Genomic DNA, 17,067 nt, shown 5'->3' with positions numbered 1-17,067 from the left:
GGAAAATGAACGAGTGAGTCGCATGGCCTTTCCCTTTTTTCCTAACTATTCAGCTTATCTGAGCGAAGTTTACATTAAAAGTGGTGTCAGCATGATTCCAACGAGGCAATGTTTTGAATGAACGAAACTTGTGTTTTGTCTTCATGGCTCCTTTAAACCCCACAATCAAATCAAGACCGTGTGACTGCTCCGTCAATCATTTCTTCCCACTTCCACAAACTACCGTTCACAGTGCAAACACTGCAGATAGTTTTGCTCTTTTAACTTTTCCTCCAAGAAGAAGAAGAAGAATGGACCTCAATAGTTGTAAATTCAGCTTCTTTCTTTTATTTCTGTAAACCGAAGTTGGCTTAGCTTTCCTTGCCCCTCACACTCGGATAGTTTTAGAAAGTTTGTTGTTATTGAGTTCAGTGAGCTGAGTCGAGCTGTTGGAATTGGAAGGAGGGTGGGTGAGCGAGTGAGTGAGAGTGAGCAAACCAGTATGTGAAAAAAGGATCACGAGAATGATATGAAGGTATTTAGGGACCACCTAGCACTCAACACACATCTCAACCTCAACAGACGAGTGTTTTTGTATGTCGCCTTTGCCCCAGGATTGAACTGGGATAAATGCAATAGCAGCTCTAATGAAGGGCAGCAGAACTGTCATGAGCAGTACACAGAATGAGCAGAAATTGTTTGTTCCGTACCAACAGTAAAAGTCAAACCTCGTTAGATTATTCGTGTGAAATTGAATCTGCTTACCAGTCGGGGATGTCAGTTCCATCCATCGCTGCAACATCAAAACAAACGGGCATCAGCATTTGTTCCTCAATCACCACAAATTACAAAAACAAAAGTAAATACAACAAATTAAGAATAAAAAAAGCGACAGGAGAGAACGAACGACTGCATTTTCAAATTCAGTAAAGTGCGAGTTGAAATTTGCGCTTACTCGACAGGTCGGTGACTGGATTGCGGACCACACAGGCTCTGTAGAAGCTCTGCAATGGAGGAAAGTTTACGCACAACTGTTAATGTCACCCTTTCCACACTGCATGCGTGTTTAACAAAGTAGGCAACCGCTGCTCAACAGCCATTGAGATTAAAAAAAACAAAAGTTTCACATAGACAGAAATGCCCTAACACTATTGAACTATCTGATGTTAGACTGTTTTTAACACAAAAGTGTGTTGTTCCGGGATGCACAAAGATGCCACTGACGTCACAGCCGTCACGGAAATGACGTCAGCACAATGAAACAAGCGGCCTGTAAAGGGTGCACCCCTGCCCACAGGGTCTTCTTGTGCGGAAGCAACCTTTAGTACTAAAGAGTACGTTTTACTTGGGGTTGTTCGTTTTCGGGTTTTATATTTTAACCTGAAAGTGTTTTATGCCGGGATACACCAGGATTTCGCTGACGTCATATCCGTCACGGAAATGACGCCAGTACACCATTGCGAAGCGACCCGCCAGCAGGATGTCGCTCTCCAAGCACACCCACAAGACAGCCGCCAACCCGCAAATCATGCGCAGCTGCAGATTTCGCTGCACATTTCACTTTCGTGTTTTACCGATTCCTATGACAGAGGAATCAACCTCATTTTTTTTAAACAGCACTTAAAAGTGGCTGCCGTGAATTAAACTTTAAATTAAGCACCACGTCAGAACTCAGGTTAACGGGAACTCACCTGATCGCATTTCTATGGGACTCACTACTTCACGACCCACAGGCTTAAAAATTAGCATTGTTTACAACACGAAAATGTTTACAAACCCATAGAAGTGTTCCAAACAGCCTAGTTTGCTTTTTTTAGAAATATATATTTTCTGCAATGAAATAAAAAATAAACAAGAAACACATTTTGGTTTATCTATTTCACTAGATGGTGCTAGCTGTCTGGCAAGCAAGTTTTATTTCTTTATTTCAGTACAGAAGTCACATATTTAGGAAATAAGCGAACTAGCCCATTGCGAACATTTGTAGGTACTAGTAAAACTTTTCGTATTCGTGCACGACGGTTTTCAAGCCCGTGGGTCATGTAGTAAGTCCCATAGGAACGTTAACAAGTGAGAGAAAATGCCCGTGTGCACGAGATTTAGGCGCACGTTAAAGGGAACCTGCAACACTCTTTGAGCAGTGCAAGTAAACCTGCGCGACGCTTAGATTACATTGCCAAAAATACCTGAGCCAAATATTACACATGCACGTGAAGCGGTGAGCGCGCAAATCGCTGTGAAACATGTGGAAAAACCAACCTATTTCTCGCATTTCCTCTGAGGATCCGCCGTCGTCAACGCTGTGTACGAACCTCTTCTACGCCTGAACCTGTAGGCACAGTTTTGCCGTTTCTTTTGTGTTTTGAGTGCATGCGGAGTTTGAGTGATGAGCTCAATACTTCCCTTTTAACCAGACCGCTGGACAACAAACATTTATTGCTTCAAAAATGCCCTACCAGCCCGAGCGCACGCTTGCGAGCAGGCAGCGATGCCTGCTTTTTTTGTGGCACTAGACCGGAAATAGACCCCTCCACGTTGCGGAGAAAAGGAGAAAACTCCCCGGCCTGTGATATAGTGAAGACCGCGAAAGAGAACGCCGCGAGCCGCCCCCTCTCCGGGAGAGGGTGCGCAGCTTTCGTTGCATTGTCCGCGATCGAGTTGAGAGGGAACAATTATGCGCGATTTATTATCGCGCGTAGTTTCGATGATAGTGTGAACGGATTTTCATAATTCTTGCGGGAGAAGATTGCTGGAACAATAGACTTTACCCCAAAATACATTCCTAGTAGTCGATGGTAAGTGCTGCAGGGCCCCAGGTGGTCAAAATTAATCTGGAGCCCTCCACTACGGCAAGCCTCATCGCCTGCGTTGCATCGGCGCGTTAAACCCTACAATTAATCAAATGTTAACAGGCGAGTCCCCCTTAAGTGCGCCTTACCGGAAATTGACCAATGGCGTGGCATGCCAGGAATCCCCCGTGAGAGCCTCCAAAGATGATCATCTTGTCAGGGTTGATCTCATCTCGCTGAGCTGCCACCTCTGCCGCGCACTGCAAGATAACGAACAAGGCCAAGACAGGCACGAAAAATGAAGTCCACTAAACAAACAAACAACAAAGAAAACAATGATGAGAACGGCTTCTGAACCTTTCGAAATACGCCAAGCTGGACTTGTTTTATCACTACGCCAATGCAATTGGCTGCCGCAGCCATGCTCACCTGAACATCGAAAATGTCTTGCTGGCCAATCTTCCCCAGCAGGGATCGAAGGTTGTCCTCTCCGAATCCTCTCGAACCCCTGTAGTTCACTGCATTTCAACCAAAGAGCCGTGAGTGCCAAAAAATCTTTAAAATGCATGGCCTTCACGTGACAATATGGAATTGCAATTACTTTATACTGCTGGTTAATAAAAAACAAGAAATGTTGCAACTCAACATTTACTGGCACACTCTACACCACATACATACTGTCTAACCATAACATTTTTAAAGGCAGCCAAAAAAGAAAATGTACATACTGTATATTCGTGCGTATAACCCGCCCCTGTATATAATCCGCACCACCACATTCAGCCCACCGGAAAAGAAAAAAAAAAATCCTCGGATAATGCTCGTTTATTTGATACAGGAAAGGCTGCACCAAAGCTACTGCTCAAGCAACACATCACATACTATGTAGACAGAAAAAGCATATACGTAGCAAGTAGAATGCACTGACTGCAAAGTGAAAGTCACAATTCACTAATAAAATTCAGTTGTCAGAATGCGCTCGTCCTTGTTTTTTCTTCCTTGTCCTTGTATGTTTTGCGCAGTTGCTGCCATGGAAGGCGTTACTGCGTAAGAGCTTCACTGCAGTACGCGCATTGTCGTGAAGCTGCACCAAAGGAAAAACCCCGCGTATTATACGTGCCCATAACTTTGCCACTGAAATTTCCGCATTTCTGGTGCGGGTTATACGCGCGAAAATACGGTAGTACAACACTTCTGGTGCTTCCGCAGGAAGACCAGCAGGAAGCAATTCGAGAAAATCATGAGCACCCCCAAAGTAGTTCGCAAACTGTGTAAGGCACCCCATCTAGAAGGGAACTGCTTTTTATTACTGACAACCCGTAATCGCTTGTGTGCACCATACCTTATTTTACACTTGGGCTGTTCTTTGCTTGACAGCCTTATTTAACAGTCGCCTAATCCCTGACTTTGACAACAAAGTCATCCCTGGGATAACAAAGGGATGCCAACAAAGTTTTCCATAACCTAACAAAGGCAGGGAGTTTCAGCTTAAGTGCTGCTATGATAACAGCTGGAAAATCGCGCATAAGGGACAATAAACTGTATAAACAAGTTAGCTCACATCAATAGAACAACACATTTTTAAAACATGCATTTCCGAACAAACAATGCAGCGTTTGTCATGGAACAAAAACTAAGCGGACTTAGAGAAATGTGTGACATTTTAGTGCCAACAAGAACTTAATGAGCTACTTGAAAAACAGCGCTAAAAACGATACGACAGGAAGAAACGACAAACAATGTGCTGTTGTATCGTTCTTCCTGTCGTATCATTTTTACCACTGTTTTTCTAAGTAGCATCATGCACCAACTAGCCCACCTAAGTTCACTTGTTCAGTTCATCACTTAAGGGGACAGATTGGCCTTTGAAGCCGATAACCAGCCAGAAAATTGTTTTCTGAAAAAAAAAAAAAAAAACATTTTCGCCATCCACGGTTATTTTTCCATCAATCTGCAAATTTCCTCTTCAAAAGGCACCATATTGTATTGTAAATAGCATGTTAAAGTGAACTTTACAGCTCAGTTTGCGCAGATATCGATGGTGAAATGGCACTTTTCTTGCAACGCGAAGCTAGTATTTCGCCCTCAGATATCTTGGCACCCACAGCAGGTACAACTGTAATTTATGTTTGCTTCTGATACCTAAATGTGTGAAGAATACAATGCTGGAAACAAATTTTTCAAATGGAGACTTCGGAAAATTTTTATTGTGTTCAATTGACACCACCCGTGAGCTATTTCCAGCAGAGTGCGAGGCGAGTGAAGTTCAGTGAGTTGTAAAATTAGACCACAAATAGCTAAATCAAAAAAGTTCTTCCAACGTTGTATTCTTTGGTCATTTTTGTGCCTAGCCACGGGGTAATCGTCCTTCTGCATTGAGTGGTTATTTTGTAATTGTGACCCAAAATAATGGCAATTAATCATTAATTATCTAAAAAATGACCACCTTGCAAAAAATCTAATTGCAGATTTGAAATCGGCACAGAAAACTCTATAATGTGGCGCAGTTTCATTAAAATTGGTTAGTAAATAATAATAATAATAAAAAAAAGCTCCAAGACCACTCTGCCCCCTTAATCAGCCTCAAGTGCCCCTTGAAAACTGTAATGTAAAACTTTCGGCGAGATTATGCCACACGTGTCCTGTGAAAGCAGCAAGACGTGTTCTCACCAAGCAACACAGCGAAGCCACACTTGACGAAAAGGACGGGGTACAGCTGGAAGCCGGCATGGAAGGCAGAATGGGGGCCACCTGATGGGAAACGAAAAAATGAAGAAGTCAGTTGCAGCTCCAGGTTGCTTCATCGCAAAGAAATCGACAATTGTTCTAGGATTTCCATTGCATGACGCGGCTCGGGATCGTCTGAGGCATTAACTCGAGATTGCCGTGAAAACCTGAAATTGTGTACGAACCTACATATAACCCGAGTTTTTTTCCCCTCAAATCTGGCATGCGAAGTTTACAGACTTGCGTTCCACTAGCAGTGTTATTTTCTAGGCTCGTTTATTCTGAAATTATTCACCAACCGTGCTCAGCCAATCCAGAATTTTTGTCACATGCAAGCACGTATTCTCACTCATACTGGTGAATGTGAAAATGTGCTGGTTGGCTGGTTGGTCAATATTCCCATAATATTGAAACAAACTTGGAACAGCTGTACTAGGTGCACTCGACATAAGAATGTTTTGTACGGGTTGTTTCCTACGGGCTGACCACTGGCCGTGAATCCGTTATCGACGCAGCTGTTAAAGATGAAGAAAACAGCCTGGGCGAAGTGATTACTTTCGCCAAATTCGCAACCACAAATTTTAAACTTTTTTGCACACCCATGTAGTTCCTTTAGCATAATTCCCCTGCACACAAATTTCTGCATGTCCCAGCTTTCTGATCGCTGAAACAGGACGCAGATTACAACGATTTGCACATTTTAATCAAGAAAGTATGGTACAGAGACTTGGATATAGCGATGCCCCACTGACAACCAAGTGGGCACGGAGAATGCCCAAGTTCATACGCGCAGCAAACAAGGGACATTTGCTCACCATGTGGCCAGACTATGAGAGGCAGGTCCGTCTCATTCTTGGGTGTCACAAGTGTCGCCTCAAAGATCATATCTGCGGGCACAAGGCAGAAGGCAAAGAAGCAACAAGGGGCACTGCATTTTTCATTTTGAACACGCCTGGTACGGCCACATTTGCAGCATACACTACCACTGCAATCACGCAGGTGATAGTCAATACACCATTAATCAGGAAGTACAATTCCAGTATGATACTTCATAGGAAGGATGCAGCTCACTCGATTCGTCTGGCGGCGAGAACTGCAGGATGTACCAGCTGATACCGGACACCTTGTTGTCGTCCGGTTCCAGGGGTATCCATGCGCTCACCGTGCCTTCCGGCGTAAGGGTTCCAACCACCTGGACACACGGGTTACCCCTTCCTAAAACAAACTCAAACAGGCTTTCAAGAGACCTCAAAGCAACTTGTATGCACTCAGCAATCTGAAAGTTGCACTTATTTAATTTCTCTTTGCAGGTTTACGAATGCCAAATGGATGGTGAGTTTTAAGGGAGCGGAGGTTTATCCTTGATTGAAACAATATTATGCTCGCTGGTAAAGCAATTGAGAGTCTGCTTGCAGCTTCCATGTACCAAAGTGCCTTTTGGAGATTCAGTGAAAAGAGTACCTCTTGGATAACAAAGGCCCAGCTTGGCTACTGTTACGCTGTGATGACTCTTCTCACTGCCTGGTGGACCCCTCCTAAACTCGATTGTGAAGCATTAATGAGGTAAAAAGCCCTCGCGTGATTTTAAGTGGTTGCTGTCATTCTATTAGGTGCCAGGACACCAATGAAAGAAATGAAGGAAATATGCAACTGGAGCTGAGATTAAGAAAAAGGAATCGAGGGAACGAACAAATAAAGCTAACACTAAGCAAGCTTAGCTTTCATCCGTCCGCTCCACCACTGTTTCCCACCCCACCTAAGCTTTAAGTGTGCTGTCGTACCGAAGGCAGATTGCCTGACTAACAGATGGTAACCGGTGAGAAGCTAGTTTTGAGAACCTTCAGTAAAGAAATTTGTGGGCAAAGAATGGATTCAGACAATGTAGGATAGACGCAACTGGAAGCCTATGGGAAAGGCCTTTGTTCTGCCGTGTACATAAATGGACTAATGATGACGACGATGATGATTACCTAACTGGTTCGCTGTACCTTGACTTCAAAAGGGCACACCTGTCTGGCCTGTTTCACTGTCTTGTGTCTTCCAAACACTTCAAAACAGAAAAATTTTATCATTGCTCCCCCTTTAAGTCAAGTCAAAAGCTAAACAACCTTCAACAAAGGCATGCCAACCTCATTGAAGACAATCTACTTTTCCATTTATGCTGGTTACTGAACTACATAGTATTTCAGTTCTGTTTCACATCAATTATGTTGTGTGACTCACAACATGAGGTGTGGAGTTGAGGGCAGACAGGCTGGCGACAATGAAGTTCTCCTTGACTGCCAGGACTTGCCAGCAGCCGACAGTTTCATCTGCAAGCACCAGGATTCAATAGAATGAAAAAGCAACAACGAAACAGTCGATTTACCTGCATGCATAGCAAGGAGTATTAAAAGTGAAAACAAACAAACAAACAAAAAAGTATAGGTGTTTTCCTTACCTTTGCTAAGCTTTGTGATGTCACCATAATTAGTGTTGACACCAATAACTTCCTGCAATTGAACAAAAAAAAAAGAGAGAGAGAGAGTGGGGAGAGAATTATTGGCCAGTTTTTGCCACCCTTTGAAGCATGCACTGCAAAGCAAAAGAAGAAATGCAATTCAAAAATATTTTTACTTCACAATCATTCACCGCCAGTCACAAGAGCAGTGGTCAAGGTAATTTTCAAACGAATAAATTTTGCGCGTATTCTTTCATGGAAAGATTATTTTTGTTCGTCGAAGCTACACTTTTTCGCCTGGAGCTCAGTAACTCCTCAGCTTCTCTGCCATGCCTAGGCAACTGTTTGCTTTGAAATTACATAGTAAATTAGTAATATCTCCGATTAAGCAAGTATCGATACTCAAAATTCTATCAGTCAGGTTAGAATCTGTACCCCCTGCCCCTGGCATCAATTTCAGCACGAATCCCAAGCCCACTGTAAATTATGTGCTCAAACGTTTACGCTAAAAAGGTCATAGAGACCACAACACAGCCAGGTTGTTAACCTCGGATAGCACTGACAGCAACAATGAGGAGACAACGACGAATGCTACAATTTTCATCCATAAACACAGCTCAAAGAGGGCTTTTCATTCCAGTTTTCACCACTCACAAATCTGACACAGTTTCCACAAACTCCCCAGAAATACATGGCCGTCGTCTAGGTTTCATGCATTTCATGGGGTCGTCAGACTTCCTAAAGCATCAAGTGTGGCCAATGACTTAGAAGCTGCACAATACCTGCCCTGAAATTATTCTCTCTCAGTAAGAGTGTACACCAAAGGGAAGTTTTAAAATCCATTCATAAAACGGTAAGCAAGAAACTTGAGCAGGTTGGCTGGGGTGCACACTGATGCACAAACAGAGCAAGACAGATGAAGGATAAACATTTTTTGTTTGCCCTTTCATACATCGACACGCACCCTTCCCGTAGGATGCTCCTTTCAGCATTAGCATGCAGCACTAGCAAATCGGATAAGCTTGCCCATTTGCTGTGCCAGGCACTGGTGAGGACCACAGTGCTCCCATCGTTGATGAAGCAGTTCTGGGGAAGCGATTCCGTGTACAGGCCGGGGAACTCATTTCCTGCACATTGCATCGCCACGAAAATAAATAGAGTAGGAAAATAAATGGAGCACGTTTTGTACAACCAGAGATGACATGAACAAAGTCAGTCATAAAGCGCATGCTTGTACGAGTATTAGCAAATCTGATTCCACCTTGAACTTAGGCTGCTTTTGGAAGTTATACATGATGCCAAAGTGATGTGGCTACGTTATGCACTGAGAGGCAATTACAATTTGAACCACATAAGGCAAGAGTCATGTTTCGTGCTATTTTGGTGAAAATTTGATACTTTGCAGGTGCTCTGAATTAAGTATCATGCTCTCAAGACCCTCTTGTACATATCTGCCATTTTATTTTTTCCAATATTAAAGTTTGCGATCAGGCAGTTTATCTTTCTTCGAGCTCTCGTATGTAACACGTGACATCAGGCAAATGTGCAAGTGGCAAGTGATTATGCATTTTTAAACGTTGCGCAAGTAAACAACAACAAGGGGGGGGTAAAAATGTCCCGAGCCTCTCTGAAACAAGAAGAGCGAGCAAAAGTGAACCAAAGAATGGGGCAAAGAGTCTTAGCCAATGCTTAGATGGAAGGATAACAGCACATATTGCCTTTTCATTCACGCCCCTGTTGTCATAACAAAGAAAGTGCTCCTTATTAACCATTTATTTTAATTTATTTGGTTATTCACGGCCTACTGCAGGCCAGAGGCCCATACGGGAGTACAGCAATGAAACATTTTCATATGTAACACAGCCTGGGACCAACAAGAAATTGAACAGGTGAGGAGAAAAAGAAAAGCTGGGGTGAAAAGATTCTGCAAATAGGCTGAACTCTATTAAAGCGGGCGGTACTGCCTAATATTATGCCAAGAGGACGTCGAGGCTTACCAATCGGAGCGTTCACCCTGTCCACAATGATCGCAGTCTGCTTGGTTTCCCAGTTGCACTGCAAAAGACACAAGGGATGAATCATGAAAAAAATTATCATGAGAGATTTATTTCCCCTGAAAAAAAAGGGGGGGGGTAGGCAAATAAAGTATGCAGTCAGCCAAAGCCATGACTGAAGCTAGCTCGTTAGATTAGTGAATGCACCTTCTTTCATTTTTTGCCTTTTTGTCGAGCTCCACTTGGTGATGTTATATATATATACCTATGCAGTAAAGCATATAGTAAACTCTTTGGGCTTTTCTGCAGAATGCAAGCTACTGAATTTTTCGCACACCATCGAAACTGCTACTCTACTAACAATGAATTTATCTCAAATGGCCAACTTCAAAGGCGGCAACATTGGAGCCCTAAAACCCTTTGTGTTCCCTTTTAGGTGACCCTACTTCGTCAGAGCACAAAATTGTCTTTGTTGTTTGTTTTGCAGTGCCGGCATCACTGAACCCAACCCGTTGTTGTTTACACGAAAAAAGAAAGGTACTGCCCAAGCATAATTCTAATTGAATTTGCTAAACAAAAGAGGTTAAGCTGCAGAATGCTTTTTCATCCATCATTCCAGTACTCCTTAGGCGTTTAACAAAACTACTTGAAATAATGATCATGCCACGTTTGATCTGCCATTCACAGATCCCAGCATGTTGCTGCTATTGTTTCTTGTTTAAGACAAAGTCAGATCAGAAAGTGGCGTATTCATAGGAGGTTGTGGCCATTACTACACGAAGGCAGCCAATCCTGTTTTGGTAAGGGAGTGCGTTACCGGCGATGGTTGCCGGGGGCAGGCCGCATCCCAAGACTCATTCTGCAATTTTATCAACACGTGGATTGTTTTTCTTAATCCGGTGGGAATTGTCCAGAGCCGGGATTCGAACCACGGTCCTTCTGCACGCGAGGCGGATGCTCTACCTCTACGCCACAGCTGCACCCTAGAGTGGATCCCTAGAGTGGATCCCTAGAGAAGGCAAGCGTGGCAGAGGGCGGCAGAAAGTTAGATGGGCAGATGAGATCAAGAAGTTTGCAGGGATAAATTGGTCGCAGTTAGCACAGGACCAGGGTCATCATTATCATCATCACCAGCCTATCTACGCCCACTGCAGGGCAAAGGCCTCTCCCATTAATCTCCAATTACCCCGGTCCTGTGCTAACTGTGACCAATTTATCCCCGCAAACTTCTTGATCTCATCTGCCCATCTAACTTTCTGCCGCCCTCTGCCACGCTTGCCTTCTCTAGGGATCTACTCTGCTACCCTTAATGACCAACGGTTATCTCGCCTTCGCGTTACATGCCCTGCCCACGTCCATTTCTTCTTCTTAATTTCTACTAACATGTACTTAACACTACGCCCTGACCCACTACGCTCTCTTCTTGTCCCTTAACGTTACACTTATCATCTTCCGTTCCATTGCATGCCGAGTGGTCCTCAATTTAAGTTGAACCCTCTTAGTGAGCCTCCAAGTTTCTGCCCCGTAGGTGAGTACCGGTAATTGGACCAGGACCGGGATAATTGGAGATTAATGAGAGAGGCCTTTGCCCTGCAGTGGGCGTACGTAGATAGGCTGGTGGTGGTGGCGATGATGATGATAGATCAGAAAACCCTTTTGGTTCTCTTCAATATTCATTGAAGCTCTCTCTCTCTCTCTCTCTCTCTCTCTCTCTCTCTCTCTCTCTCTCTCTCTCTCTCTCTCTCTCTCTCTCTCTCTCTCTCTCTCTCTCTCTCTCCTTTAGTTTATTTTGATAGTTTTTGCGATCTGTGTTCATGAGAATGTCCTCTATGCACTGTTTCCGGGCTCTACCTGAAATTTCTAATTGCTTTTACTTGTATTTGAGAACTGTACTGCACTTGTTTTGTAATAGTGTACTAGTTTCACGCTTGTTTTGTTAGTCGTACTACACTTGTTTTGTAATTCCTCTCATCATGCTTGACTTGTTGCTTTGTGTGTAAGGTGCCAGGGTCCTTCCAGCTGTTTCAACAGCTTTTTTTTTTCCGGTCTTCCTGCTACATGGCTTTAAAATAAACCCCATTCAATGCAAATCAATCCACGTAAACTATTTTTGATACCTCTGTTGTAACCTAGTTGACCGCAAAAACGAGGCTGACGGTGCGAAGATACAGAGCGACAGCAACAAAAGCCCCCACGCCACCTTGACCAGCTGGGAGGCCTGGAAGTGTGGACCGCCGGCGTCAGACTGCAGGTACACCAGGGTGTTGCCATCCGGGCTGAACCGCGGGGAAGAGATGCTCTTGTTCAAGTCACCCACGGTCACTGCGGAACAAGAACCAAGGACAAGACAAAAGTGAAGTGCGGCAGCTGAGAGGTAAGTTAGAAACAGACCCCTTGAAGTTGCAAAACAGTACAGAGCTTAGGCTGGTGTGTTGTTTTTCCCCAGCTACGTCAATGCATGCCCAAAACAGCACTAATCGACCAGTTTAGGGGACATCCCCAAGGTGGAGTAAGTTCATGCGTAGAAAAAATTTGACATCCACCCAAAATGCAGCCACATGGCTACAGAAGAAAGCTAGTTTTTTCAGAAAATTTGAAGGAGGAGGATGAGGAGGAGGAGGAGAATGGTTTTTTGTTTATCAACAGCTAGATAAAATTTCTGATAAAGTTGTACAGCATTTTTTTTTGCAGCCATACAACAGCATTTGAGGTGAATGTCAGTTATCCTATGCCCAACACTGCACCCACAAGACTTGCAGCCTTAGTACGTGGCTCGAAGCCACGCAACAACTCACCATAGCTGTCTGTTTCAAACTCATAGTAGTACAACTGAGACCTGCAAAGTGAGAAACGAGACCAAGTTGGAGAAGTCTAAACCAGCTGTAATAATAATAATAATAATAATAATAATAATAATAATAATAATAATAATAATAATAATAATAATAATAATAATAATAATAATAATAAGATGAGAGGATGAGAAAGAAGAGGAGTAGGATGAGGAGGAAGAAGAGGAGGATAAGAGGATGAGGGAGAAGGAGGAGGCAGAAGAAGAGGAGGAGGAAGCTGAAGCAGCAGAAAATGAAGAAGTACAACGAGGATGAGGAGTAAGAAAAGGAGGAGGGGGAAGAGGAGGAGGAAAGGAGGAAGCCGAAGCAGAAGAAGAACAAAAACAACGAGGATGAGGAGTAGGAAAAGAAGAAGGAAGAGGAGGAGAGGAAGCACTCGCCGTCGGTTGTTGCAGTAGACGATGCCCAGCTTCCAGGGGTTGCCGTCCCATCCGACAAAGAGGATGCCTGCGTCCTCCGGGGCCCAGACGGCCTGCCCAGGCGAGATCCCCTGGGGGGCGTTGTCCAGCACGTTGATGGCACTGCTGTACACGTTTATGGTGCACAGCACGGGCTGGCAGTGCTCCGTGTGCTGCTCGCCCCAGCTGTCCCGGTACAGGAACTCTGTGCCCTGCGTGATGGTCACCACGCGGTACTCGAGAAATGGCAAACCAGGGGAGGTTCGTCAACCTTGCGGTCGACTAACACCTGTTTCGAGTTGCTGAGCACTTCGTTCTCACACTACGAATGGCTAGCCTCCTGTTTAGCTCAGTTGGTGGAGGGACTAACTGTGATAGGCGGTATTCCCGGATTTGGATTCTGAACCAGGACGAATTTTTCTCCAACTGGAAGTTTCTGAAAAATCTGTATAGCTTTCCTTTGTAGCCACATGGCTGCATTTCACGTGGATGTCAAATTTTCCTTTGTAAACCAGGGGAGGGATTACCAATCTAAGCCCGTCAAAGTTAGGAGAAGGTGGTTGGGGTTGCAGTGCAAACAGGACGGGAAAATAGTGATCGTGTATTGCTGAGAACAAATGTGATTCTCACTTGTCTTCCTTGTTTTTTCGGCTGTCTTTAAGCTTCTGGAATACCTTTTGCAGTGTGTACAAGCATTCAAAAGCGATGTGCAGTACTTATTTTTTCCTTGGCTCCTAGTTGTAGCCTGCAATTAAGATACATTGGGTACAACAATTTATTGTAACCATTTATACTACACTTGTGAGCAGGCGCTATTACGGTCCATTGCTGGACCAAACTGCTGACACAACATCAGAGGAATAAGAAAGGAACAATTTTAGAGCCTACCTTTTCCTTTGCTTCATGCGATTTATCTCGCAACCTGTCACTCATCCATTATTTCAGCAATTCTCCCACAGTTCACTGTAACCCAGGGAACAGATTCTTCAACTATGTCCTCAGCTGTTTCTCAAATGAGTTCTACAGCCCCTCAAACAAACTACACATCCACCTCGCAGACAAAACTAATAAATGTCTACGTTAAAAGCGGAGGTCTTTCAGCGAAAATCTGTTTGCATAAACTCTTTCACACAAAGTAGACAAATTAATCTTCAAAGTGCATAAAACTGACTAAACAAGCTACGGCTTTCGAAACTTTCAAACTGTGGCGCAGAAGAGCAGGAATAAAGAACACATACACACACACGCCGCTACGGGCTGTTAGGTACTTGTATCACTGTGTAGTGCTCTGCGTGTCTACTCATTCTGCGCCACAGTTTAGAAGTTATGAACCAACAAGTCCGAATTCCTACGCGCCGTCAAGACTTTTTGAACTGCTGGAGAACCTCCTCAGAACATTGCCCAGCCATTTTTTGGCCCCACCAGTCCAGCCAGGACACGAACATCTTCCAACGTGGCTCCGACGAATGACTCCCAAGACCACCCGGGCTTGCTCCCACGCGCTGGGCCAATTAACGAGCGAGCGTTTGGAGAACAAGGCCCACCTTCTCGACATCTTCCTTCTCGCTGCGGCTGAAGTAGGAGGTGCGCTTGGGCTGCTTCCGCTCGGCCACGTACAGCACCTGGTTCTCGCTGTTCGACCACGAGAAGCTGCAGAAGGTCCCTGCACACCACACCCCCCCGTCACCACCCACCCCTGCTCTGCCTCTAAACAGTGAACAGAGTGCAAGCGCATTATCAGGGATCTTGAAAGTGGGTCTTGATCAAAAATGTTTACTTTTAGTTATGATGATAAAAATTGGAGGACGTATGTAGTTTTTCATTCTGATTGTAGATATAAAGTTTGATTTTGTGTAAAGCGACTACACTCAAATTTAATTTCATTTCTATATTTGCTTTTTCAACAGCTTTTGTAAAAAAGAACTGCAACTGCTGTAGTGATGCAGCTGAACAATGTACCAGTGAACTGTGCACAAATCGAGGAGTGCAGTAAGACTAACAGTATCATTCTATCTAATCTGTAGCAGAGGTTATGGCCGTTCGAAGTTTGGGCTTGGAAGGTGGGAACCAGAAAAACCGATTTTGCCTTCCAGCTGAAACTTCAAACGGTCGTAACTTCTGCTACAGGCCAGACAGAATGATACTGTTAAGTCTTAATGCACTCCTTGATTTGTGCACAGCTCACTGGTAACATTGTTCAGCTGCATCACTACAGCAGCTTTTTTTTACAAAAGCTGTTGAAAAATCAAATATAGAAATAAAAATAAATTTGAGTGTATTAGGGAGTATAGTACTCGTCAGTGCTTTTTTTCTTGGGGTGGGTAATGTTTGAATATTTTTTTTGGTGAACTAGATTATTTCACCTTAAAAACGAGGGGTGGGTAATAGTATTTTTGGGTGGTACATTCTCTCGGAACTTTATGGCATTCCTTTCAGCTATCAAGTGGTACTGTATGCATGATTGCAGAGGATAGCCGTAACTCTCATCTAATGCTACCATCCCAGAGAAAATTGTACTAAGAGTTAATGCTGGATACGTACTTGCACGATTTCAGAATTTCAAAATTGCATGCCAGTTTTTCTGGTTCCCACGTTCCAAGCCCTAACTTCAAACGGTCGTAACTTCTGCTACAGAACAGATAGAATGACAATGTTAGTCTTACTGCACTTCTTGATTTGTGCACAGTCCACTGGTACCTTGATCAGCTGCACCGCTCCAGCAGTTTTTTTTTTTTTTTTTACAAAAGCTGTCAGGAAATCAAATATAAAAATCCAAATAAATTTGAATGTAGTCATTTTACACAAAAACAAATTTTATATCTGCAATCAGAATGAAAAACCACATATCTCCCCCAATTTTCATCATAATAATTGTAAAAAATAAAGTTTTTCGGTTTAAGATCAGTGTGCCCCCCCCACTAATGATGGAACACACGCACCTTCCTGAATCCGCCATGCATATATATGACATAATGTCTATCACGGGAAGGAAGATTTCCAACCTCTAGATGGACAATATTGCAACTCTTTACTCGACTATCTCCTGTTCACACATTGGCTATTGCTTGTGTGTATTGACTTAGTCGGGCTCCTCCTCAGTGCAGCGTGCAACCTGCGCCTATTTTGGGTGGCCGAGTCACTGAGTCATCTCGAGCACTCGGCACGGACGAAATTGGCTGAACTTGTGGGCTGTGCACAAAAGTCCGTCGGGTCGTACCTGCAGCTGGTGTGATTCAATACAAACATCTGGGCAAAATCGTCTGCCCATGGCACCGTGCGCAAAAGCACCTGCAGCTGGCATGAGTCATGAACAGCCAGGACCTGAAAGATCGTCTGCTATTTGGGGTCCCATGCAAAATGTTTTGACCAATTTAGACACAGCAGTGATTGGTATGAATCACGAACATGTGGCCAGGGTTGCCTGCTTCTTAGTGCAGTGTGCGGAGATGATCGATAGAGTGGAGCGTATCAACACCGAAGTACTGCATACTGCCCCGAAGTACTTGAGTACTGTTATTCCCCTCGGGGACCACTGCGAAAGTACAAAAGCCTGTGCAAAAAGTGACATGTTAATCTGTGCTTTAGGAAGCGTTTTGCGAGAACCCAACGGCCAATCATAGATGAACAGCGAACACTCGTGTCTCGCAATGATTGAAGCAGACGGACTCACCGCCTTCGTGGACTTTGCCGTGGGAACCGACAGCTTCGAGATCTACCGAGTCTAGCTTCATGTTCTGGTCCCAGAACTGTGTAAATAAAAAAACAAAGTGCAACGAACCCTTAATAATTTGACCTTGCACAACTCAATTTGTTCACCAAGTCTGGGCAAATTTTCATGCAATAAAGTTTAAAGCTACGTAGGTCATATAACACTTGGTGATTCAATTC

General features: G+C 44.0%; 1 protein-coding gene across 4 annotated transcripts in view; it reads right to left on the bottom strand.

The window, feature by feature from the left end:
- The window catches only part of LOC144153255 (acylamino-acid-releasing enzyme-like), a 37,182-nt gene that overhangs the window by 3,482 nt on the left and 16,633 nt on the right, over nt 1-17,067 (bottom strand). For all 4 annotated transcript variants that reach the window (XM_077684904.1, XM_077684906.1, XM_077684907.1 and 1 more), the window contains 16 exons: nt 16,850-16,925; nt 14,724-14,842; nt 13,162-13,391; nt 12,725-12,765; nt 12,130-12,251; nt 9,933-9,990; nt 8,962-9,062; nt 7,936-7,987; nt 7,719-7,807; nt 6,567-6,687; nt 6,311-6,382; nt 5,439-5,519; nt 3,198-3,286; nt 2,918-3,028; nt 935-983; nt 745-772 (listed from right to left, as the gene is read on the bottom strand). In XM_077684904.1, coding sequence (XP_077541030.1) covers nt 745-772; nt 935-983; nt 2,918-3,028; nt 3,198-3,286; nt 5,439-5,519; nt 6,311-6,382; nt 6,567-6,687; nt 7,719-7,807; nt 7,936-7,987; nt 8,962-9,062; nt 9,933-9,990; nt 12,130-12,251; nt 12,725-12,765; nt 13,162-13,391; nt 14,724-14,842; nt 16,850-16,925 — 1,439 coding nt within the window. The remainder of the gene's footprint in view (nt 1-744; nt 773-934; nt 984-2,917; nt 3,029-3,197; nt 3,287-5,438; nt 5,520-6,310; nt 6,383-6,566; nt 6,688-7,718; nt 7,808-7,935; nt 7,988-8,961; nt 9,063-9,932; nt 9,991-12,129; nt 12,252-12,724; nt 12,766-13,161; nt 13,392-14,723; nt 14,843-16,849; nt 16,926-17,067) is intronic.

Source organism: Haemaphysalis longicornis, unplaced genomic scaffold (genome assembly GCF_048455015.1).
Source record: "Haemaphysalis longicornis isolate Haplotype H1 unplaced genomic scaffold, Haemaphysalis longicornis Haplotype H1 scaffold_9, whole genome shotgun sequence".
Taxonomy (NCBI): Eukaryota; Metazoa; Arthropoda; class Arachnida; order Ixodida; family Ixodidae; genus Haemaphysalis; species Haemaphysalis longicornis.
Note: the sequence above shows the minus strand (reverse complement) of the source record. Positions and strands in the feature narration are given on the sequence as shown.